The sequence below is a fragment of the Sturnira hondurensis genome, unplaced genomic scaffold (genome assembly GCF_014824575.4).
Source record: "Sturnira hondurensis isolate 20B ecotype Veracruz unplaced genomic scaffold, ASM1482457v3 Scaffold0002597, whole genome shotgun sequence".
In the NCBI taxonomy this organism is placed as follows: Eukaryota; Metazoa; Chordata; class Mammalia; order Chiroptera; family Phyllostomidae; genus Sturnira; species Sturnira hondurensis.
Genome location: NW_028075228.1, coordinates 430,587 through 453,378, shown reverse-complemented (window position 1 = coordinate 453,378; position 22,792 = coordinate 430,587). Strand labels below are relative to the sequence as shown.

At 38.6% G+C, this 22,792-nt stretch overlaps 1 protein-coding gene across 3 annotated transcripts in view; it reads right to left on the bottom strand.

Moving 5' to 3' along the window:
• Window positions 1-7,278: 7,278 nt before the first annotated feature.
• LOC118982944 (zinc finger protein 14 homolog) overlaps window positions 7,279-22,792 on the bottom strand; it is a 28,598-nt gene continuing 13,084 nt past the window's right edge. For all 3 annotated transcript variants that reach the window (XM_037040119.1, XM_037040118.1, XM_037040120.1), the window contains one exon: window positions 7,279-9,245. In XM_037040119.1, the coding sequence (XP_036896014.1) occupies window positions 7,879-9,245 (1,367 nt within the window). In that variant the 3' untranslated portion in view covers window positions 7,279-7,878. The remainder of the gene's footprint in view (window positions 9,246-22,792) is intronic.

Sequence of the window (22,792 nt, the reverse complement as noted above, 5' to 3'; positions counted from 1 at the left end):
GAAGTAAATTGTCATTATTAAAGATGACATGATACTATATATGAAAACCTGAAAGAGTCCACCAGGAAATATTAGCACTGATAAATGAATTCAATAAAGTAAAATAATACAAAGTTAATATTTAGAAATTGGTTGCATTTTTTAAAACCACTAAAAAGCTATGAGAAAGAGACATTAAGAAAAACATTCTATTTCAAATTGCATCCAAAAAAAGAGGTAAAAGACCTATACTCAGAAAATTATGAGACACTGAAGAAAGTAATTGGAAGAGATGCAAATATCATATTTTGCTATGTATAATGCATACTTTTTGGCCCAAAATTTTTAGGGAAAATAAGGATGCACATTATACATAGGTATATTGACTACATACAATGGGTAAAATAATCCCATGTATAATGCGCACAGAAATGTGGGTGTGCATTATACAGGACAAAATACAGTCAATGGAAGGCACATCCTGTGTTTGTTAATAAAATTAACATTACAACATCCATACAACATAAAGCAATCTATGCACTCAGTACAATTACTATCAAGATACTAGTGGCACATTTCACAGAACTAGAACTATTTCACACAAACCCTAAAACTTATATTGAACTATAATAGCTGAATAACTAAAACAATATAAAGAAGAACAAAGCTGGAGGAATTACACTATAGATATCAAACTATACTGCAAGGTTATTGTAATTAAAATGGCATGGTACTGGCATAAAAACAGACATACCAGTCAGGGAACAGATTAAAGAGCCCAGAAGTTAATTGATGCCTATCTGGTCCATTAATAATTGACGAAGAAAGCAAGAATATACAATGTGGTAAATATAGTCTCTTCGATAAATAACGTTGGGAAAATTGGATTAGTATATGCAAAAAAAAAATGAAACAAGACCACTTTCTTATGAAAGAATTAGCCCAAACTGGATGAAAAACTTAAACGTAAAACCCAAAACTATAAAACTCCTAGAGGAAAACATAGATAGCAACCTCTCTGACTTGCTCTTAGTAATAACTTTTGGGTGTAGGTTTCCTCAGGCAAAGGAAACAAAAGAAAAAATAAACAAAAGGGACTATGTCAACCAAAATCTTTTTGCACAGCAAAGAAAATCATCAACAAACAACAACAACAAAAAAGAAACGACTGATTGAGAGAAGTTATTTCCCAATTACACATTTGACAGGGGTTAATATCCCAAATATACAAGGAACTCATTCAACTTAACACAAAAAGACAGTCTGATTTAAAAATGGGCAGAGAATGTTAACAGACATTTTTCCAAAGAGGACATACAGATGGCCAATAGACATATGCAAAGATGCACAATATCACTTATCATCAGAGAAAACAAATGAAAACCTAATAAACAAAGTAAACTGATGAAAAATACAAACAGAAGCATAAATACATGGAACAGACTGATAGCTGTCAGAGGAGAGGGGAGGGGCACAGGGTGAAAGGTAAAGGGATTAGCCAACCTAGCATAACATAGAGAAACAGACAACAGTGTGCTGATGACCAGAGAAAAGGGAGGACAGGGTTGGGTGGAGGTGGGCAAAGGTGGGGAGGCAGGAAGAGGACATCTGTAACAGTGTCAATAGAAATAAAGTTAAAATAAGAACAAGGAGACATCACTTCACACCTATAAAAATGCTATCAATAAGTCAACAAACAAGTGTTGGCAAGGATGTGAAGAAGAGAAAAGTCTTGTGCATTGTTTGTGAAAATTCAAATAGATACAGCCACTATGAAAATCAGTATGCAGGCCCCTCAAAAAATAATAAAACTATCATATGATTCAGCAATTCCACTTCTAGGTATTAATTCAAGGAAATCCAATACACTAATCTGAAAAGATACATGCATCCCTGTGTTCACTGCAGCATTATTTATAATACCCAAGATATGGAAGCAATCTACTGTATTTTGCTGTGTATAATGCACACTTTTTTGTCCAAAATTTTTAGGGAAAAATAAGAATGTGCATTATACATGAATATAATGAATATATACAGTGGGTATAATAATCCCATGTATAATGTGCAAAAAAACGTGGGTGAGCATTATACCTGACAAAATACAGTAAGTTCCACCGACAGACAAAATTGATAAAGAAGTGGTACATATATCTAATGAACTATTACTCTGCCTTAAAGAATGAAATCATTCTGTGTGCAACACAGATGGATCTAGAGGGTATTATGCCAAGAGAAATAAGTCAGACAGAAAGACAAATACCATGTGATTTCACTTATATGCAGAAACTGGAACACAAAATAAATGAACAAATAAAACAGAAGTAAGCTCATAGATACAGAGAACTGATAGTTAGATTGGAGGAGGTTGGGAGAATGGATGGAAATGAAGGAATTAAGAAGTACAAATTGGCAATTACAAAAGGTCACAGGGCTGTAAAGTACAGCATAGGGAATAGAGTCAGTAATATTGTAAAAATTATACACGGTATCAGATGGGTAAGACTTATCAAGGGATCACTTCTTAAGTTATATGTCTAACCACTATGCTGTACACCTAAAACTGATATTGAATGTCAACTGTAATTGAAAACCTTTTAAAAACATTCAATTAAGTCTATTGTCTAGCTTTTTTATAATGTATTTTATGTCATTACAGTTGTACCCTTCCCCCCCTTCCTTCTCCTCCACCTTGCACACTGCCTCCCGCCCACATTCCCCACACTATTCTTGCCGTTCCCCTATTTTCTCCCTACCATCTATATTATTTATTCTCTGTACCTTCTCCCCGCCTCTCCTTCTCCAACTCCCCTGTTGCTAACCTTTCATGTGATCTCCATTTCTGTGGCTCTGCTCCTGTTTCAGCTGTCCACTTACTTTGCTTTTGTTTTAGGTGTGGTTGTTAATAACTGAGTTTGCTGTCATTTTACTATACATATTTTTTATCTTTTTTCTTAGGTAAGTCCCTTTAACATTTCATATAATAAGAGCTTGGTGATGATGAACTCCTTTAACTTGACCTTATCTGAGAAGCACTTTATCTGTCCTTCCATTCTAAATGAAAGTTTTGCTGGATAAAGCAATCTTGGCTGTAGGTCTTTGGATTTCATGACTTGGAATACTTCTTTCCAGCCCCTTCTTGCCTGTAAGGTCTCTTTTGAGAAATCAGCTGACAGTCTGATGGGCACTCCTTTGTAGGTGACTGTCCCCTTATCTCTTGCTGCTTCTAGGATTCTCTCCTTCATTTTAATCTTGGCTAATATAATTATGATGTGTCTTGGTGTGTTCCTCCTTGGGTCCAATTTCTTTTGGACTCTCTGAGCTTCATGAACTTCCGGGAAATCTATTTTCTTTGCCAGATTGGGGAAGTTTTCCTTTATTATTTGTTCAAATATGTTTTCCACTTATTGCTCTTCCTCTTCCCCTTCTGGTACCCCTATAATTCAGATGTTGGAGTGTTTAAAGATGTCCTGATGGTTCCTGAGTCTCTTCTCATTTTTTTGAATTCTTGTTTCTTCATTCTTTTCTGTTTGGTTGTTTCTTCCTTCCTTCTGGTCCACTCCATTGATTTGAGTCCCAGTTTTCTTTCCATCACTATTGGTTCCCTTTACATTTTACTTCATTTCAGTTAGTGTAGCCTTCATTTTTTCATCTAATTTGCGACCAAAATCAACCAGTTCTGTGAGCATCCTGATCATCCGTATTTTGAACTGTGCATCTGATAGATTGGCTATCTCTTGGTCGATTAAATGTATTGGCCCTGGGGCTTAGATTTGTTCTTCTGTTTAAGCCATAATGTTTTGGTCTGGTCCCACCTGTTATGTAGTGAGGGCCAGAGCCTTAGGTCTTCACTAGGGCAGGGCAACCCAGTAGCTGGGTTGTGACACCGTATGGCACTTGTTCCACTCTCTCTGATTTCAGTCCCCTCTGCCACTTTCCACAAGCAAATTGGGCCCTTCTGGTGCTGGTTCTCAGGTGGGTGGGCTTGTGTACATTGTAGGATGTTGTGGGTCTCTCCAATGAATTCTCCAGTGAGGCTAGGAGTCTCTCCTGGCACCTTTTCAATTGGTGCTTTTAGGCTTTATTTCCTGGCACTGGATCCCTGGGTTGCATGGTCTGTCTTGCTGCCCATTTTTGATCTGCGTGTGAATGTGTGACCGGGTCTGGCAGCCACCACCTTTTCCTGCCATGACCCCTCTCTGCCAGCTGCTGACTCTGCCCTTCTTACTGGTCTGGTTGAATGGTTTCGCGAGGGGGCACAGTGTTTTTACCTATGTCTCCTTCTTGGCCAGAAACTGTTCTATTGTCTAGTCTCTTAATTCCTACTTTTAATTGTACTTTGCTTCTCTTGAGGTTTTATTTTGTTCTGCTTCTGATTTCTTGACACAAATGTTTATTCATTCCTTCAACACATTCATATATGTGACAGGCCCAGACCTGACTGCTGTAGATAAGTGAAGATCAAGACTGTGCCCAAGGTTTACTTATTAAAGGGCATTCATTTCTTCCTGAATAGAACTTTGGTCGTATCAAACAAGTTTAGATATGCAGGCTTCTCATTAATAATCGTTTCTAAGTAATCTATAATTTCAGTTTTGACACTAAACATTTTATTGAAACTTTCAAACACATAAACAGTAGAAATATTATTACAAACCTCAGTATACAAACTACTCCACTTCAGTGATTATCAACATTTTGTCAATCTACTTTCCAGTTCTCTTTGCCAATTTTTTTCTATTGCTGAAGCATTTTAATATAAATCTGAATAGCTTATCATTTCATAAACATGTAAGCATATACTTTAACACACAAGAGGTCTTATTTCTTAGCCACATTGACATTATCATCCCTAACAAAATTGTTTCTAAATATTATCTAATAGTCAGTGCATGTCCACATTCCCCTCACTGTCTCCAAAATCCTTTTATATTTTGTTCCAAATAGGTCCAAGTAATGCCCACATACTATTTAGTTGGTATGTCTCTTGTCTCTTTTAATCTGTTAACAATTGCCCTTATTTTCTTTTTCATGCCACTCATTAGTTGAAGAAAACAGATTGTTTTGTAGAACTTTATACATACTGGATTTGTTTGGCTGCTTTCTTGTGTTGCCATTTACTTTGTTTGTCTAATCCCTAAATTCTTGTTTTTTAAAAAAAAATTTACAACTGTTTAATTCCTTAGTTCATTATTTTGGCAATAGGGCTTTATAAGTAGTGTTGTGTACTTTCTGTTGCATTATTTCAAGAGGTGAATAGTCTGATAGCCCCACATTTATACTGGTTAAAGTTGATTAAAGGTTCAGAGGTGGTCAGCTCGGTAAATTCATTCTAATATTCACACTATAAAAACCTTCACTTAATAGTTTTAATATTCACTGATCTTTTTCTGGATCCATTATTCCATCAGGAAACTAGAAAATGGTGATTATTCTAGTACTGTCAATTCCTCTGTATTTGCTAGATTTTAAAGACTCTTTCATTTGAAAAGCTTTTGATGCTATAAAACTTGGTTCACATGGCAAAAGTAAAATAAATGATTTTCTCCCTTATTTATCAATTTTCAGAATGCTGAGTTGTGCCAAAATGTCATCCATAGCTGACTGAACTATAGAGCCCTAACCAAGTAAACTAACTATGAGTGGTGTCATTTCAAAAGACTCTACTTCTACTAGTTGAAGATGGGACAATATGAGCACCAAAAGTCATAGTGACCATTATGAAATAATGTTTTCTTCCTTATACAAGAGTTTTATACATACTATCTCATACACACACACATACACACACACACACACACACACACACAAAAGTATGCACAATTTACAATGTTAAATTTCCAGTGATTAGTTTCCTTTTTGCCATCTTTTTGATAGTTTCTAATCAATCTTGATTTATACTCAGACAATAAAGATTATAAAACATCGACTTTTGGGAATTTATTATGGGAAAATAATTTCATGTTTTTCTTTGAGTCTTTAATATTTGTACTCTTACAAACCTCATATTCATGAAATTCTTAAAGCTTTCTTTTCAGCATAAAATATCTGATGCAGCTTAAGTGATGAAGAACCTCTCACATTCAATACAACTTCCTATATTTTTTTACCCAGGACAAATAAGTGCTGAACAGTGAGAAAAGGCATTTCTCCTTTATTACTTCTATAGGATATTCCTTTCATATGACTTCACTAGTACTAATAATGATACAATTACAGATAATATTTACAGAAAACATGCTATGTAGCTGCTATTTTTCTAACTATTAACTACTTAATCCTTATAATTCTATTACACATTGTTGCAGGCTGATTCTGAACTGGCCCCAGTGGTCCCTATCTCCTGGTATTCATATTCTTGTTTACTACTCTTCCTTTGAGTGTGGGCAACCTAGAAATTTGTTTGTAGCCAGCAAAAGTGATGAAATATTTGGTTGGCAAAAAAGTCTGTATAGTTTTTTCTATAAAATAAAAGACACATTTTTTCATTTTTACCAATAACTATTGATTTGTATATTTTGAGTATATCAGCTATCCCCCCCATAGTATAACGGTGATTATTCTTAATGTGTTGATTTGATCACTATCAACTTCAACTTGTCTACCCAACCATGGAGCATTGTCTGGCAAGATATCTCCAGGACAAAACTTCACAAACCACCTTGACATGTTCCATTAGTCACAGCACCTTTTCCATACACTGCACGGATCATTTTTGGTGTTTTTACCTTTCTTGAAATAACAAAGCCAAATGTGTTACACATTTTCTTTCATTTAATATTGAAATTGCTACACAAAAATTCACCAAGTTTTATAAGGTCTGTTTAAATGCATGCTGACATGACAGCTGTCACAATACCATCTAACAACATTGTTTTGAAAGAAGTTAGAGACAACTAAGAGCTACTAGAGCCATATTATAGAAAAACAAACAAACTTTTTGCTCAACCTAATACTCAGTGATTAGACTAAACAAGATTATAACTTTTATGATTCTAGAAAACTCTACTGCCTTCTTGGCTTGCATGTTTTGATGAAGTAAGCAGCATGTTCAAGAGGCCCATGGGGCAAGGAATTCAGCTTTTAGCCAACAGTCAGAAACTAAGGAACTCAATGTGATAGCCCTCAAGAAAATAAATTCACCCAGCCCTGGCTGGTGTAGCTCAGTGGATTGAGCGCAGGCCTGCGAACCACACGATCGTGGTTCGATTCCCAGTCAGGGCACATGCCTGGGTTGCAGGCCAGTTCCCAGTGGGGGGCTCACAAGAGACAACCATACATTGATGTTTCTCTCCTTTTCTCCTTCCCTTCCCCTCTAAAGATAAATAAATAAAATCTTTAAAAAAAAAGAAAACAAATTCACCCAACAACCATGTGAGGTTGGAAGTGAATCCCTTCCCCACCTGAGCTTTCAGATGAGACTCAGCCCAAGCTAAAACTTTGATTTTAGCCTTGTAAGAGACCCTGAAGCAGAAGACCCAACTAAATTATACCCAGACTTCTAACTCTTAGAAATTGTGAAATAATATATATGTATTATTTTAAGTTATTAATTGAGTTGTGGTAATGTATTACACAGCAATAAATAATGTACATAGGTGCTATTATCACCAATTTATGAGTGAACACAATGAGGCACAGAAGTTTAAATACCTTGTCCAGTAACACACTGGTAATAAAGCGGTAAAATGGAGATAATAATAAAGCTAAAGATTTTTATTACATTCATTGTATTATTCTCTGACATATATCTGCTAAAGATGATGTCTGAATAGTGAAGGAAGGCTTTTAAAGCAACATTTTTATGTAATATGAAATTTCCTATGCTTAGATGTGAGCATAAAAAAATTCTCAAAAATGAATTTCCTGATGTTCTATACATTTCAAGGCTTTCTTGTACTAAATTCCATTATGAATTTTCTGATGTTGAGTAAGGTGTGAATGCTGTCTAAAGGACTTCTTACATTCCTTACATTTGTAGGGTTTCTCACCTGTATGAATTCTCTGGTGTTGAGTAAGAAATGAATAAAGTCTAAAAGCTTTACCACATTCCTTACAATCATAAGGTTTCTCACCAGTATGAATACTCTGGTGTTGAGTAAGCTGAGAAAGCAGTCTAAATGGTTTTCTACATTCCTTACACTCATAGGGTTTCTCACCAGTATGAATACTCTGATGTTGAGTAAGCTGTGAGAGCAGTCTAAAGGCCTTCCCACATTCTTCACATTCGTAAGGTCTCTCACCAATATGAATACTCTGATGTGAAATAAGTTGTGAGTAACTACTAAAGGTCTTCCAACATTCCATACATTCATAAGGTTTCTCCCGAGTATGAATTCTCTGATGGCGAACAAGTTGTTGTCTTAATCTAAAAGTCTTTCCACATTCCTTACATTCATAGGGCTTCTCACCAGTATGAATACTTTGATGGACAGTAAGTTGTTGGCATATTCTAAAAGTCTTTCCACATTCCTTACATTCATAAGGCTTCTCACCAAAATGAATTTTCTGGTGTACTCTGAGGTCTGGACTACATACAAAGGCTTTCCCACATTCCTTACATTTATAGAGCTTCTCAGCAGTATGAAGTCTCTGATGTCGAGTAAGGTGTGTACACTGCCTAAAGGTCTTCCCACATGCCTTACATTCATAGGGTTTCTCACCAGTATGAATTCTTTGATGCCTGGCAAGTTGCTGATGTACTCTAAATGCCTTTCCACATTCCTTACATTCATAAGGCTTCTCACCAGTATGAAGTCTCTGATGTTGAGTAAGTTCTTGGAGCACTGTAAAGGCCTTCCCACATTCCTTACATTCATAGGGTTTCTCACCAGTATGAAGTTTGTGATGTCGAATAAGGTGCGCACGCTGTCTAAAAGCCTGCCCACATTCCTTACATTTATAAGGTTTCTCACCAGTATGAATTCTCAGGTGTTGACTAAGTGTTGAACGACGAATAAAGGTCTTTGTACATTCCTTACATTCATATAACTTTTCTCCATTATGAATTCTCTGATATTCAGCAAGAAAATTTTGCTTTTTGTAAGTGGTTATTTTTTCAGAAGTATTTTTCACTTGCCCCAAATATCCTTCTTGTGGTTCCATTTGCCTCTCAAACTTACTTTTGGATTCCCAATAATTTCTAAAAATGGAGTCTTGAAGGCAACAGCTTTTAGATGTCTCCATTATCTCCCACTGGAATAAATATGTTTCATAAATATCCTTTTCTGGAGATAAAGTGTTGGTTTTATATCTGGACTCCAAATCTGAAAGAAACAAGAAAGTAAACACACGCTGTTTTTCTGTTCCAGAAAAGAGAAAACTTATGCAAAGAAATAAAAGGCACTGAAAATAATGCCTGTTACAAATGATACCTATCTAATGCAAAATTGCACACCAAAATTAAAGTTTATGAAGAAAGTAGAGCTGGAGAGGATTACTCAAATCTATGCACCTGTAGTAGCAGAGCACTATAATGGGAACCTCAAGGGAACCCACAAGGCAGCTCAGCATAGCTGAAGGCCACTTCATGAGTATGAAAAGGCACAAATATTAAGTGAAAATGCTGGATTTCAGAAACTGAGACATTGCACATGAAAACAAAGCCCAGAGCCAGTAAAGGTACCATTAAGATGAAAAACGGGTAAAGTGCAATGTGTCTAGCTAGATGCCATGCAAGGCTGGTTGTATATGTCTCTGGGAAGGGAGCCCTGTTTGCAAGCATTTATCATTAATTTGCTTGATACAGAGGTAAAAGGGCTCCTAACAAAGCATAAAATTGAAGGTTTTTGCCTTTCCTTCTGAATGTTATAAATCTATCCTGGCCACATTAAACTAAGAAAATTAGTTTAATGAACTAACTAACTAACCTGTGAACTAACTAACTTCTATATTATACTGATATTCCCTATTTCNCAAATCTATGCACCTGTAGTAGCAGAGCACTATAATGGGAACCTCAAGGGAACCCACAAGGCAGCTCAGCATAGCTGAAGGCCACTTCATGAGTATGAAAAGGCACAAATATTAAGTGAAAATGCTGGATTTCAGAAACTGAGACATTGCACGTGAAAACAAAGCCCAGAGCCAGTAAAGGTACCATTAAGATGAAAAACGGGTAAAGTGCAATGTGTCTAGCTAGATGCCATGCAAGGCTGATTGTATATGTCTCTGGGAAGGGAGCCCTGTGTGCAAGCATTTATCATTAGTTTGCTTGATACAGAGGTAAAAGGGCTCCTAACAAAGCATAAAATTGAAGGTTTTTGCCTTTTCTTCTGAATGTTATAAATCTGTTCTGGCCACATTAAACTAAGAAAATTAGTTTAATGAACTAACTAACTAACCTGTGAACTAACTAACTTCTATATTGTACTGATATTCCCTATTTCATATGACTATTAAGCTAATTTACATATGGATTATTCATTATGCATTATGGAACAGATTGTATTCTCCAATATTTCAGAAAAAGTCAAAGGAAATAGAGAATGAGGAAAGTGCAGGAAAGGAGAGAAATTTGGTGATTAGGGAAACAAGATAAATCAGTGAAAACCTGATTTAAGTATGGATGAGTCACCTGAACATTTGAAACTAAATAAGAGGGGTGAGGGAGATGGCGGGCGAGTGAATGGAAGTCACACTAACTTCCACCCAGGGCAAGTCCAGAATTAGAACTCAGTTGTGAAGCAACCACCCAGAACAAACTGAGCAATAGCAAGAGAGAAGCTGAATAACCTCAGACAAACAGAAGAATCAGCTTCAGCACAATCTTATCCGGTAAGGAGTGCAGTAGACACTTGAGAAGGCTTACTGGGCACCCACAAGTAGCAGTGCCAGTGGGATAATAAAGTGGCTGGTTGGATCCCCCTGAAAAGAATGGGGTCTAAACCCTAAGCTAGGGGCTGGGGTGGGAGTAAAACACAGAAAACTGTGCTTGAACAATAAATAAATAAGTAAGTAAGTAAATAAGTAAGTAAATAAATAAATAAATAAATAAAATAAACCCTAAACTAGGATTCCCAACCTAGAGCACCAGAGTCCAAAAAGTACAGATGAACAACCAGAGGCAAAAAGCAGCAAGGTTGCAGAGACAGAAGGATGGAGATGCAAGACCTGTTAAAAAGGCCAAAACATAAATTTTAATTTGCAGCCACTTACCCTGGGCTCTGGCAAAGGAGGGGCAAGAGTGGGCTGGTAATGCCCAAGGAGAGACTGAGTACGGAAGCTTTAGAGAGAGAACACTGGGATCCCAGTGTTGAGGCATCCATACATAAGCAGCCATCCTGCTCAGGCAGACCACTTCCCTCCAAGCAGAAGCAGCCTGAGGGGAAACAACAGCCCCAACCTCAGGAGAGACTCTGCTCTAGCCCTGTGGTGCTTAAGCCTGACTGCTGAGTACTGACTGACTAGATTAACAACAGAAAGAGATAGCCACAGACATTAATCCTTGGCAAAAGTGGGGTAGAGTGGACTAGAGAGACTTGAGGAGAGACTGGGGACAGAGGCTTTGGGGAGAGAACTGAGAGAGTAGCCGCTGGGATCCTGGTGCTGAGCCAACCCCCATACAGGAGCAGCCATCCTGCTCAGGCAGACTGCTCCCCTCCTAGCAGCGGCAGGCAGCCTGAGGGGAAACAAAAGCCCCTACCCTAGGAGGGATTCAGCCCCAATCTATGGTGCTTAAACCTCACTGCCCAGTGTAGAGTGACTAGATTAACAACGGAAGGAGACAGCCAGGAACAGTAGATCCCTGGAAGTCTTGTACACGCTGCCTAAGGTCAGAAAGGGTCAACATCTGACATCACCAGAAGCAGATCAAGAAAGAAAAGAACAGTGGTAAATACAAGAAGCTATCAAGACAAAATCTACTGTTGTCTTCTCCATGGTTTGCGATATTTTCTTTCCTGCATAGCTTTTTTTTTTTTTTAAGATTTTACTTATTTATCCTTAGAGGGGAAGGGAAGGAGAGAAGGGGAGAAACATCAATGTATGGTTGCCTCTCAGGAGTCCCTTACCGGGAACTGGCCTGCAACCCAGGCATGTGCCCCGACCGGGAATCGAACCGGGATCGTGTGGTTCGCAGGCCTGCGCTCAATCCACTGAGCCACACCAGCCAGGGCTCCTGCATAGCTTTTTAACATTCATTTCTTGTCCAGCAAGTTTGCATGTATTAAGTCACTACATTTTATACCATAGTGTATTTCAATTCACATATTTCGCTTCTCCCTTCTCTTACCTCATTTTACCTTCCCCTTTTCTTGCATTATTTTCATTTCAAATTGTTTTCTCTCTTGCTACAACTTGTTTCCATTCCACACCATTACTCTCCCACATCCAGACACACAACACCAATTTGTTGTCAACGGTCATCTGACATCGTTTTTCCCTGATCTTAAAATACTCGTGTTCTCTCCCCACCTGTAGCAATCTTTTCTAGTTGGCTGTGGGTAGGGTAGTTGCTGTTGTATTTTTCTCAATTATATTTCTAGAGCTTCACTAATTTTGTATTTCAAATATCAAATTTTGCTGATCCCTTGTCTACTCTTTTTTTCATTTTTCTTTTTACTAACGATTTTATTTATTATTAGAGAGAAGGGAGAGAGAGAAATAGGGAGAGAAGCATCAACGTGTGGTTGCCTCTCACGTGCTCCCTGTTGGGGACCTGGCCCACAATCCAGGCATGAACCCTGACTGGGAATAGAACCAGAGATTTTTTTTAAAGATTTTATTTGTTTATCATTAGAAGGGAAGGGAAGGAGAGAAGGAGAGAAATATCAATGTATGGTTGCTTCTCATGCATCCCCTGCTGGGAACTGGCCCGCAACCCAGGCATGTGCCCTGACTGGGAATTAAACCACGATCGTATGGTTCACAGGCCTGCGCTCAATCCACCGAGCTACACCAGCCAGGGCCCAGAGATCTTTTCTGTTTACAGACTGGCACTCAATCCACTGAGCAACACCATCCAGGACTCCTACTCTTTTTTTCATCTCAAATTTTTAATTTTCCCATCTTAGCCTGCTTTTTTTGTCTTTCTTCTATTTTGCTTTCATCCTGCCCTTATGTTTTTCTTTACTCTTCTTCTCTTTCTTTTCCCTTACATCCCTAATTTTAATTTTTCCCTGTCTAGCCTGGTTTTTCATCCTGACTCTCACTATTTCCTCTCCCTCTATCATTTCAAAATCACTTCCCATTCTTCTAGACATCTTTTAGATTTTTCTTTGTTTCTCTTTTCCCTCTTATTCCCATACCAACTATATTAATTTTACCACATTTGTTGTTGATAGTACTGTGGTGGAACTTCTGTCCAATTTGGCTCCTATATTTTTATTAATTATTTACTATTTTTCCTTCCTTCTTCTTTCTCTAACTTTATTTTATATTATTTTCATTTCTGCTTAAACCTAACACTATTCACTTTCCTTCTCACACTCAATTTCGCATTCTTCCCTTTTTTTCATGATGTAAATTTTCATTTCTCTCTTTGCATTGTGCCAATTCTTTCACTTCACATTTCGCAACTCTTATTAGTGCTCCTCCCTCTACACTCTCAAAATCATTTTTCTTTCAGTAGGTCATCTCATATCCACTCTCCTGTCTTATAATAGTCCTGATCTCTTTACACCCTTATTAATACTGGTTCATTTGCTATTGAGAGTGGGATTGTGGGAGAGAGTTATTTTTGCAGGTATGGGTTTGTTTCCTGGACTTTGTGCTTTTGTTCTGGCAGCACCGGTACAGTAGCACACAGGACATGGTGGGTGGAGTGCCACTCTGTCAACCAGCTGGAGGGAAGGACCCACCAAAGAAACCCCAACAACAATCAAAATCCAATTATATCCAAAGAACCAGCATAAACAGCATAAAGGGCATCCCAAGAGCATCTAGTTCAGGTGATCAAGGAGATAACATCACTGAATCTCACAGGCCTCCTACCATAGAAGTTCACAACACTAACACAGGCAGTCAAAACAGATCAATTTAAGAGGCAGAAGCAAACAGACAGAGCCTCGCAAATAATGGGAGGACAAAGAAACAATCTCTAATAGAAAGGAGGGAGGAATCCTCAGAAAGAATGTTAAATGATATATTGATTGAGTTCAAAACAATGGTTATAGGGAAGCTCAATGAACTCAGTGCAAACTACCAAAATTTACAGGGAAATACGAGGAACTTACTGCAAACCATATCAGCATTAAAAAAGACATGAAAAAAATCAACAAGGGCTAGGAGGAAACGAAGAATACAATTTTTGAAATGAAGAACACAGTAGATAGAATTAAGACCAGGCTACATGAGGCAGAGGATCAAATCAGTGAGATGGAGGACAAGGTAGAAAAAAAACTCACAAAAACAGCAAGAAAGGGTAAAAAGACTTAAAAAGAATGAACAGGGTGAAGGGAAATGCAGGACACATTAAAAGTAATAATATCCATATAATAGGGATACCAGAAGGAGAAAGAGGAGAAAGGAATATAAAACCTGTTTGAAACAGTAACAATGGAAAACTTCCCTAATTTCATGGGAGAAAAAGCCACACAAGTCCAGGAAACAGAGGGTCCCAATCAAAAGGAACACAAACAGACATATACCAAGATACATCATAATTATTGATTGGAAAATTCAGAGACAAAGAGAATGAATAAAGGTAGGAAGGGAGGAACAGGACATAACATAAAAAGGAGCCCAAAAGTCTAGCAGCTGACTTCTCAACAGAAACATTACAAGCCAAAAGAGAATGGCAAGAACTATATTCCAAGCAATAAAAAGCAAAGGCCTGAAACCACAACTACTCTACCCAGCAAAGTTCTCATTTAAAATGTAAGGCATAATAAGGAGCTTCTCAGACAAAAGAAGGCTAAAAGAGTACACCTCCACCAAACCAGCACTGCAAGATATGCTAGAGATGCTTTAAGAAGAGAATGAGAAACAGTGAGAGAGACAGAGGAACACAGGTACAAAGGGAGTAAATGGCAATGAATAACTACCTATAAATAATAACTTTAAATGTAAATGGATTAAATGCTCAAATTAAAAGACATAGGGTAGTTAAATGGATATGGAAACAAGACCCTCACATATGCTGCCTACAAGAGACATACCACAGAACAAAAGAACTAAATAGACTGAAAGTGAAGGGCTGGAAAAAATATTCCAAGAAAATGGATAGAAAAAAAATTCCAGGTTAGCAATTAATATTTATAACTTACAAAATAAATTTCAAAACAAAGGCCATAAAAGAGACACAGAAAAACACTTCATAATATTCAAGGGAAGAATCTAGCAAGTAGGAAATACACATTGTAAATATATGTGTACCCAATATAGCATCACCCAAATATATAAGGAAATTCTTGGAGGATTTCAGGAAAGCTATAGAGAGCAACACAATTATAGTAGGGGATTTTACACCCCACTGTCAACAACAAACAGATCTTCCAGATAAAATAATCAACAAGGACATTGTGGAACTAAACCATGTATTAGATCAAATGGACTTTATTTATATATATAGAACCTTTCATCCCAAAGAAGCAAACTACACATTCCTTTCAAATGCCTATAGAAAATTTTCAAAGATAGACCACATGATAGGACACAAAAAAATACTCAACAAATTCAAGAAAATTAAAATCATATCAAACATCATCTCTGACCACAAGGGCTTGAAACTAGAACCCAACCTCAAGGAAAAAATTCAAAATTATTCAAACTTATGGATATTGAATAGCATGCTATTAAACAATGAATGGGATAATAACGAGCTCAAGGAAGAAATCAAAACATTTCTGGAAACAAATCAAAAGAAACACACAACAGTCCAAAACTGATGGGACACAGCCAAGGCAATCTTGAGAGGGAAGTTCATAGCAATACAAGCCTACCTAAAAAATACAGAAACATTACAAATCAAGAACCTAACCCTACATCTACGAGAACTGGGGGAACAACAACAAACAAAGCTCAGAGCAAGTAAAAGGAAGAAAATAACCAAGATCAGAGCAGAATTAAATGACATAGAGACAGACTAAAAGAACAATTCAAAGGACCAATAAATCTAGGAGCAGATTCTTTGAAAAAATAAACAAAGTCAACAAGACTTTAACCAGATTCATCAAGCAAAAGAGACATGAACCAAATAAACGAAATCAGAAATATAAGAGGAGAAATTTCAACTGATAGCACAGTATACAAAGGATTATAAGAAATTACTCTGAGCAAGTATATTCCAAAAAATTTGAAAAACAGGGTAAAATGGACTAATTACTAAAAATATGTACTTTTTTAAAACTGAATCAAGAAGAAGCAGAAAGCATAAACAGACTGATAAAAACTGGTGAAACTGTAGCATTAATAAAAAAAATCATCATCCAACAAAAGCCCTGGACTGCATAAATTAACAACAGAATTTTACAACACATTTAAGGAGAGCTAACCCATGTCCTGCTTAGACTATTCAAGAAAAACCAAGAATATTGAAGACTCTCAAACTCTTTTTATGAGGCCAGCATCATACAATCCCAGAGCCAGAGGAAGACACAACAAAAAAGAAAAACTACAGGCCAATATCACATATAAATGTAGATGATAAAATATTCAACAAAGTATTGGGAAACTGCATCTAGCAATACATCAAAAAGATCATAACCCAAGGAGACTGAAGATGGCAGTGAGGTAGGAGGGAGTGGATTCTACTTCCCCCTACACACAGGAGAAAAACCTAGCCAATCTACGGAGGAACAGAGCAAACAGCCAACCGTACCCCAGAATATATGAAGATAGGGGACCAAAAATTGTAGAGGACATTGAAAAACCAGACGGTAAGGAGACTATTTCAGGTCAATAGGTTCCCTGGGACCAGCACGGGGACCAGGGCAGCTGCAGCGCCAAGCCCAGTGGGTCTGCCACAGGGTTCTTGGAAAAGAGCTGAGTCAACGGCTCCCTCCCCTGCCAAACAAGAATGGAGCAGCACCAGGAGAGATCTGGTTGCTTGAAGTCACAGAGAGGGGAATAAGGACTAAGAGGCAAACACACAGGAGCTGTGAGAACCCACAGAGTCTGTGGATGCCTGCTGGGGAAAGTTGAGAGTTGGGCTGTGACAAACCCTGACCCCGACAGTCCCCACTGTGGTTGGAGAATTGGGCTGTGTGAGAGGCCAGATCTCTGTATGGGGCAGCAGGATTGAGTGGGAGGATTTACTCAAACAGAAAGAGTGAAAAAAGAGACACTGCAGAATTCTGCAGCAACCACTCCAGCCTTCTCTCAACCTAGCTGCACAGTGCTCCCAAGATGGAGGTGGCGGTGGTGCAGAAGGCCCTGCACACACTCCCATAGCCCCAGGGAGAGTACTGGCCCCAACCTGTGGAACCTGAGGGACCAGAGGCTGCTGGGGAGCTGGGCAGGAGGCTGACTGTGTGTGGAGCAGAAGCAGAAAAGTGAAACCAATTGCCCTTCAGCCTGCTTCAGCCAGGAAGACCAGTAAAACTAGTTTGGCCAGTTTGAAGCCAACAAGAGGCTGTTTTTTTTTTTTTTTAAGTAATTCTTTATTTCTTTTATAGTTTTTTATTTTTTTATCTTTGAACTCCTTTTTCCTCCCTTTCCTTCTTTCTTGTTTTATTCCTTCTTCCATTCTTTCCCATTTTATATCATTTTTCTTTTAATTCCCAAAACTGAGACAAAAAAACCTGGAACTGTGAAAAGACTAGAGTTGGACTGAAAGGGGGGTCACCCCAACAGCTGAGACAGTGAGACAAATATCACTTTGCTACTACAGAGAACCTGCAAGTTACTGCATATTTGTATTATCTTTTTCATTATTCTTACATCTTTTATTTTATTAGTATTTTTGTATTCCTCTTCTTTCTGTTTAGTCTTCTTTGCCTGACTGGTCAAATTATAATGTTTGACTGGTTTCCTTTGTTTTCTTTTTCATAGTATATTGTTAATTCACTGCCTTTCACTTCACTTGTGTTCCATTTGCACACTACTCAAGGTCCTATACTTCCTATTCTTGTCATCCAAGTCACACAGATTCTGTCATGTGATGGTTGCTCCATTATTATTGTAAATAATAATATTATTTATTGCTCCTTATTATTGTAAATAATAGCTGTTCCTTATAATTGTAACTACTTCACAACACCCCTCCCAGATCTTAGCTCACTTCACCATTTCCTGAACTCTATTACTGTTGTGGTTAACTCTATTCTCTCACACACTACACGTATTTTCTATCCTTAACTCTCACCTTACCTCAGAATCTGACCCCTCACAAGCTAACTGCTTTCTAGATCCAACTCACAACCCTTCCCTCCCCAACCGGAGCGTTATCTTCTTTCCACCCTTTCTAAAAAGTGGCTAGTTGTGTGGAATATCTCAGTTAACACTATATATCCTAAGGATATCCTAGCTCTTCTCAACCAGCTGCTACTGTAAATATCATAGATTACACTCATGCAGTCTTAAACCTTTTTGCCTTCCACCTCCAACTGACCACAGAAAACAGTAGGTAGAAGCTTTGAACACAAGGATACCTGCTGGAAGAGGAAACTCACTAACAAAGGAACCACCAACAGGTAACAACAGAAGAAGGTGAAGGAGGGAGTGGAAACCACACTGCTTCGATCCAGGACCTATCTGGAAATACAACTAAATAGTGGAGAAATTATCCAGAACAAACAACTGAACAAAAGTGAGAGAGAAGCCTCAAAACCATATACACACGGAAGAACCAGGTTCAACAAAACCTGCCCACACCACCACAACAAAATACAAGAGGTGGTGACAGAGTGACCATCAGTTAGCCAGCTGGTGAGAAGGACCCACCAAAGAAAGACCCAACAACAATCAAAACCCAAAGAAAAACATGAACCAACATAAATGACAGCCCAAGACCAGTGAGCTCAGGAGATCAAGGAGATGACACCACCGAATGTCACAGGTATTCTACCACAGAATTTCACACCATAAACCCAGGGAGCCAGTACAAATCAATTTAAGAAGCTGGTGCTAACAAGAAGAGTCTCATAGGCGATGGGAAGACAAAGAAACAATCCCCAAATGAAAGGAAAGGAGGAAGCCTCAGAAAGAATGCTAAATGAAATAGAGACAACTCAACTATGAGATATTGAGTTGAAAGCACTGGTTATCAGGAAGTTCAGTAAGCTCACAATGAGCTACGAGAAACTACAGAAAAACTACAATGAACTCACTGCAAACTATATCAACATGAAAAAGGAAATAGAAACAAGCTATCAACAAGGGCCAGGAGGAAATGAAGAATACCACTTCTGAACTGAAAAACACAGTAGAAGGAATCAAAAGCAGGCTCGATGAAGCAGAAGATTGGATCAGTGAGCTGGAGGACAAGGTAGAAAAAAACACCCAGAAAGAGGAAGAAAAGGAACACAGACTCAGAAAGAATGCAGAGAGATTAAGGGAAATGGAGGACAATCGGAAACCTAGTAATTTCCATATAATAGGGATACCAGAAGGAGAAGAAGAAGAGCAAGGACCAGAAAACCTGTTTGAAAAGGTAATGATGGTAACTTCCTAATTTGAGGAGAGAAAAAGTCAGACAAATCCAGAAAACACAAGAGAGTCCCAATCAAGAGGAACCCAAAGAGGCCCACTTGAAGACACATCATAATTAAAATGGCAAAATTCCAAGACAAAGACAGAATCATAAAGGCAGCAAGGGAGAAACAGAAAGTAACATACAAGGGAGCCTTGATAAGGTTAGCAGTTGACTTCTCAAAAAGGAAATGCTCCAAACCAGAAGAGAATGGCAAAAAATATTCCAAGTAGTGAAAACCAGAGGCCTGCAACCAAGGCCACTTTACCCAGCAATGCTCTCAATCGAGATAGAAGGCAAAACAAGGAGCTTCCCACACAAAAGAAGTCTAATGGTATACATCTCCAAAAAACGAGCTCTGCAAGAGATGCTCAAAGGACTGCTTTAAGAAAAGGAAAAAACAACAAAGCAAACAAGCAAGCAAAATATAACCAAAGACACTGAAATAGAGAACAGGCTGACAGTGACCAGAGGGGAGAGGGGAGGGAATTTCAGGGGAAATAAGGGAGGGATTTAGAGGAACCTATATAAAGGATACATGGACAACAACTGAGAAGGGTGGAAATGGGAGGGAGGGGGGAGGATGGGGGGTGGGATGGGATGGGAGTAATAGACAGAAAACTATACTTGAAAAATAATTAAATTAAAAAATTGAAAAAAAAAAAAGAAAGGAAAGGAAAGGGAGAGAAAGAGAGAGAGAGGAACACAGGTACAAAAATGGCAATGAATAAGTTCTTATCCATAACAACCTTAAACGTAAATGGATTAAATGCTCCAATCAAAAGACATAGAAAAGCTGAATGGACATTTAGACTTCTGGCCAAGATGGAAGTGTAGGTGGAAACCCTGTGCATCCTTGCACAACCAGGTTGAAAAACAACAAAGTTTCAGTAACAAAAATGCAACCAAAACACAGAAAATTGAACTGTATGGAAGTCCAACAACAATGAACCGTTCAGCCAGACCAGTAAGAGGGGCGGAGTCAGTGGCTGGTGGCGCAGAGTCGGGCAGGAAAAAGCGGCTGGACCCACCCAGGCGTGCAGGTGGCGCGGTTGGCAGATCTCAGGCATGGGGTGGCAACAGGTGGACCCAGTGAGCGAACAAGGTGGCTGTCTGACTGCAGTCACACATTCGAGAGCAGATAAACCAGGAGAAGGAGTAAGCAGTGGGACAGACCACACAGGCTACAGTCCCAGAGACGGGAATTAAAGTCTAAAAGCACCAACTGGAAAAACTTTGGGGGTCGAGGTGCTGGGAAAAGCTCCCAGGCTCACAGAGAGTTTGTTGGAGAGATCCACAGGGTCCTGGAGGGTGCAGAGGCTCACACACCTGGGAGCCAGCACCAGGGGATCCCGGTTTGCTTGTGGGAAGCAGCAGAAAAGAACGAAATCTGAGAGTGAGCAGAAAAAAACACCATTGCCCCTCTCTGACCCCGCACCCACATAGAGCATCACAACACAGCAACTGGGTCGCCCCACCCTGGTGAACACTTAAGGCTCCATCCATCATACAGACCAGACATGAAAAGACCAAAACATTATGGCTCAAGAAGAATTCAAAGCCCCAGAGCCAATAATTCTAAGTGACCAAGAGATGGCTAACCTATCAGATGCAGAGTTCAAAACACTAGTGATCAGGATGCTCACAGAACTGGTTGATTTTAGTCACAAATTAGAGGAGCAAATGAAGGCTAAACTAATTGAAATGAAGGGAAATGCACAGGAAACCAATAGTGATGGAAAGGAAACTGGGACTCAAATCAATGGAATGGACCAGAAGGAAGAACAAAACATCCCACCAGAAAGGAATGAAGAAATGAGAATTCAAAAAAATGAGGAGAGGCTTAGGAACCTCCAGGACATCTTTAAACGTTCCAACATCCGGATTATAGGGGTACCAGAAGGGGGAAAGAAACAGCCACGAGTGGAAAACTTATTTGAACAAATAATAAAGGAGAACTTCCCCAGTCTGGCAAAGGAAATAGACTTCCAGGAAATCCAGGAAGCTCAGAGAGTCCCAAAGAAGTTGGACCCAAGAAGGAACACACCAAGGCACATCAGAATTACATTAGCCAAGATTAAAATGAAGGAGAGAATCCTAGAAGCAGCAAGAGATAAGGGGACAGTCACCTACAAAGAAGTGCCCATCAGACTTTCAGCTGCTTTCTCAAAAGAGACCTTACAGGCAAGAAGGGTCTGGGAAGAAGTATTCCAAGTCATGAAATCCAAAGGCCTACATCCAAGATTGCTTTATCCAGCAAAGCTTTCATTTAGAATGGAAGGGCAGATAAAGTGCTTCTCAGATAAGGTCAAATAAAAGCAGTTCATCATCACCAAGCCCTTATTTGGAATGTGAAAGGGAGTTACTAAGAAAAAGAAGAATATAAAAAATACGAACAGTAAAATGACAACAAACTCACAACTATCAACAACTGCACCTAAAAAATTTTTTTTCAATGAACTAAGCAAACAACTAGAACAGGAACAGATTCACAGAAACAGTGATCACATGGAGGATTATTGGCAGGGACGGGGAGGGAGCATAATGGGGGAATAGGTACAGGGAATAAGAAGCATAAATGGTAGGTACAAAACAGACAGGGGGAGGTTAAGAATAGTATGGGAAATGGAGAAGCCACAAAACTTGTATGTAGGACACATGGACATGACCTAAGGTGGCAGAATCATGGTAGGATGGGGTTACAGGGCAGAGGGAAATAAAAGAGAGGAAAAATATGGGACAACTATAATAGCATAATCAATAAAGTATATTTAAAAAAGAAAAAGAAAAAGGTGAAGGGTTTAAGAATTCACAGTTACAAATTGGTAGATACGGAATAGTCATGGGGATGTAAAGTACAGGGAATAGAGCAGCCAAAAAACATATATACAGGATACATGGAAACAGACAATGGTGTGGGGATTGCCTGATGGAGTGGTGGTGGCTGGGTAATGGGGAACAAATGGGGGAAATTTGGGGCAACTGTAATAGCATACACAATAAAATATAATTAAAAATAAAAATAAATGTAGAGCCATTCCATGTTTAAAAACAAATAAACCAACAACCCACTGAAAGGAAGAACAAATTTATCAGTGATACATCTGACAATGGATTAATATCCAAAATTTATAAAGAAGCAATACGACTCAACACCAAAAAACCCCAAATAATCCAATTGAAAAATGGGCAGAGGGCCTGAACAGACATTTCTCCAAAGAGGACACAGAGATGGCCAATAGG